At 41.5% G+C, this 2,142-nt stretch overlaps 1 protein-coding gene across 1 annotated transcript in view; it reads right to left on the reverse strand.

Annotated features, from left to right (window-relative positions):
• Nucleotides 1-2,142, reverse strand: part of LOC101663211 (acyl-CoA synthetase medium chain family member 1) — a 63,884-nt gene that overhangs the window by 31,069 nt on the left and 30,673 nt on the right. The window contains exon 6 of the mRNA XM_045286003.1: nucleotides 1,808-1,893. Coding sequence (XP_045141938.1) covers nucleotides 1,808-1,893 — 86 coding nt within the window. The remainder of the gene's footprint in view (nucleotides 1-1,807; nucleotides 1,894-2,142) is intronic.

The raw sequence follows: 2,142 nt of genomic DNA on the forward strand, positions 1-2,142 counted from the left end.
TTGAGTCGGTTCCACTCATAGCTACCATATAAAGTGGGGTGGAACTGCCATGGGAACTTCCAAAGCTAACTCTTCATGCGAGTAGAAAGCTTCAGCTTTCCTATTGAGGGTATGAAAACTCTGTGTTGGGAGTCCTCCCAGACCTCAGCTTACACATCTCTTCATTTGAGTTCTTTTTGTTATGATAAAGCTGTAAACATAAGTAAAGCACGTTCCTGGAATTCCATGAGTTTCCCCTAGGGAATTATGAAACCCAAGATGCAGTAGAAGCCAGCATGTCAGAAGTAGGGAGGGTGATTAGGGATCCCTGAGCTTTATAGCTGTTATCTTTAAGGGATACAGGGAGCTCCTGAATTTATAACCCACATGTAAAAAGTGATGGCATTGTGGGGATTCTGAGTTTATGGCTAGCTTTTTAGGTCTTGGGCAGCGATGGGTGTCTAGAAGGCTATTAAGGCCCGTGCAGCAGGTATATGAACAGACTGGAATAAATAGCAACAGAGTCGAGCTGGAGCTGAATGGATTCCATTCAGTTGCTGTGAGAAGTGGAATTGGGGTGATATTCACACAGGATGTCTTCCTTATTTTTCTAGAGCTTTGCAAAAAGTGGATAAAGTTGGCAGTACCTTAGGTAGAAGTAGCTCTGATAGTATTGTGGTTAAAGCCCTGGGCTACTAACCAGAAGTTTGTTGGTTCATGCCTATTAGCTGATCCTCCATCAAAAAGATAGGGTGATCTGCTTCCATGAAAGTTACAGCATTGGACACCCTCTGCGCACTTCCACTCTGTCCTATATGGTTCTTATGAGTCAGCATGAACTAGTTGGTAGTGGGTTGCTTGATTGGATCTTAGGTAGAGTCATTTGTTATGCACACACTCTGATCAAATTTTACTGGATTCGAAGAAAGGCACAAAAGCAGCTTAATATAAACGTTGGAACGAGAATCCAGCCAGACTGAGGTTCCCCGAATCCAGGTAAGCTACATTTCAGAGTTCAGCTCATAAAGGTAGGAGCCCTCCTGGTGCTGGAGGCTAAGCACTGGGATGCTAACTACAAGGTGGGCAGTTCAGACCCAAAAGCCACTCCTCTGGAGAAAGATATACTGTCTGCTTCCAGGCTTGGAAACCCAACAGAGCAGTTCCACTCCATTCTATATCGGGTCACCATGAGGCCAAAATCTACTAAAGGGCAGTGAGTTTAGGTGCTCATTTTTGTTTGTTTGTTTTATTTTCATGAAGGTATTAATTATACTTGATTTAAAAATTCTTACATCTAAAATAGTGGTAACTCTGATGTTTGAAGTTCTACTTTAGTCACTTCTACTTCAGAGTATCTGAAAGATACATAAATATCCCTGAGGGTTCAAAGGGATATTTCAGTTTGGCTAAAAATGAACACATAGGGAAATTTTTAAAAAATCACAATATGATCACACTATATGCACACCAGATTTTTAATGAAGCATTATTCAACAAGAGTTCAATGTAACAGTATTCATCAGTCTCTCCAAGTGGATAAGACCAAAATGTTATTTAATGGTAAGCCATAAAAATGGACTGCCATTGTGCCGATTCTGACTCATAGTGAGCCCACTAGGACAGAATAGAATTCCCCATTTGGGTTTTACAGACTTTAAATTTTTAGAGAAATAGCCTCATCTTTCTCCAATCCAGAAACTGGTGGGTTCAAACTGCTGACCTTGTGTTCAGCAGCTCCATTATAACTGTGCTATTTTCATAACATACATCTAAGAACCCAAGGAGAAAACAGTCAGATCGCCATTGCTCCCCAGCCACTCTTCCTTACCTGGTGAATTTCTGCTGCAAAATCATTCGATAAATGGCGGGTGCGCCAAGGAGCTGGGTGATGGGGTACTTGAAGCATGTCTGAGAAATGAGAAAAGAAGGAATTGCAATTTATAATTAGTATCACAACTATTAGTTATAACCATTTGGCTCTCACCTCCCCTCCAGGAAATCCCATTTATCCTGTTGTTATTTTACTCAATGTCTGTATATTGAGCATGAACTTTAAACCTGGCATTGGGCCAGGTTCTCCTGGAGAAAGCAAGAAGAGCATGACACATTCCCAGCTTCTATGGAGAGGAGAAAAAATGGAGGGAACTGAGAAGGACTCAGATG

This window comes from Echinops telfairi, unplaced genomic scaffold, assembly GCF_000313985.2.
Source record: "Echinops telfairi isolate 266 unplaced genomic scaffold, ASM31398v2 ScPeMD7_5;HRSCAF=22, whole genome shotgun sequence".
Taxonomy (NCBI): Eukaryota; Metazoa; Chordata; class Mammalia; order Afrosoricida; family Tenrecidae; genus Echinops; species Echinops telfairi.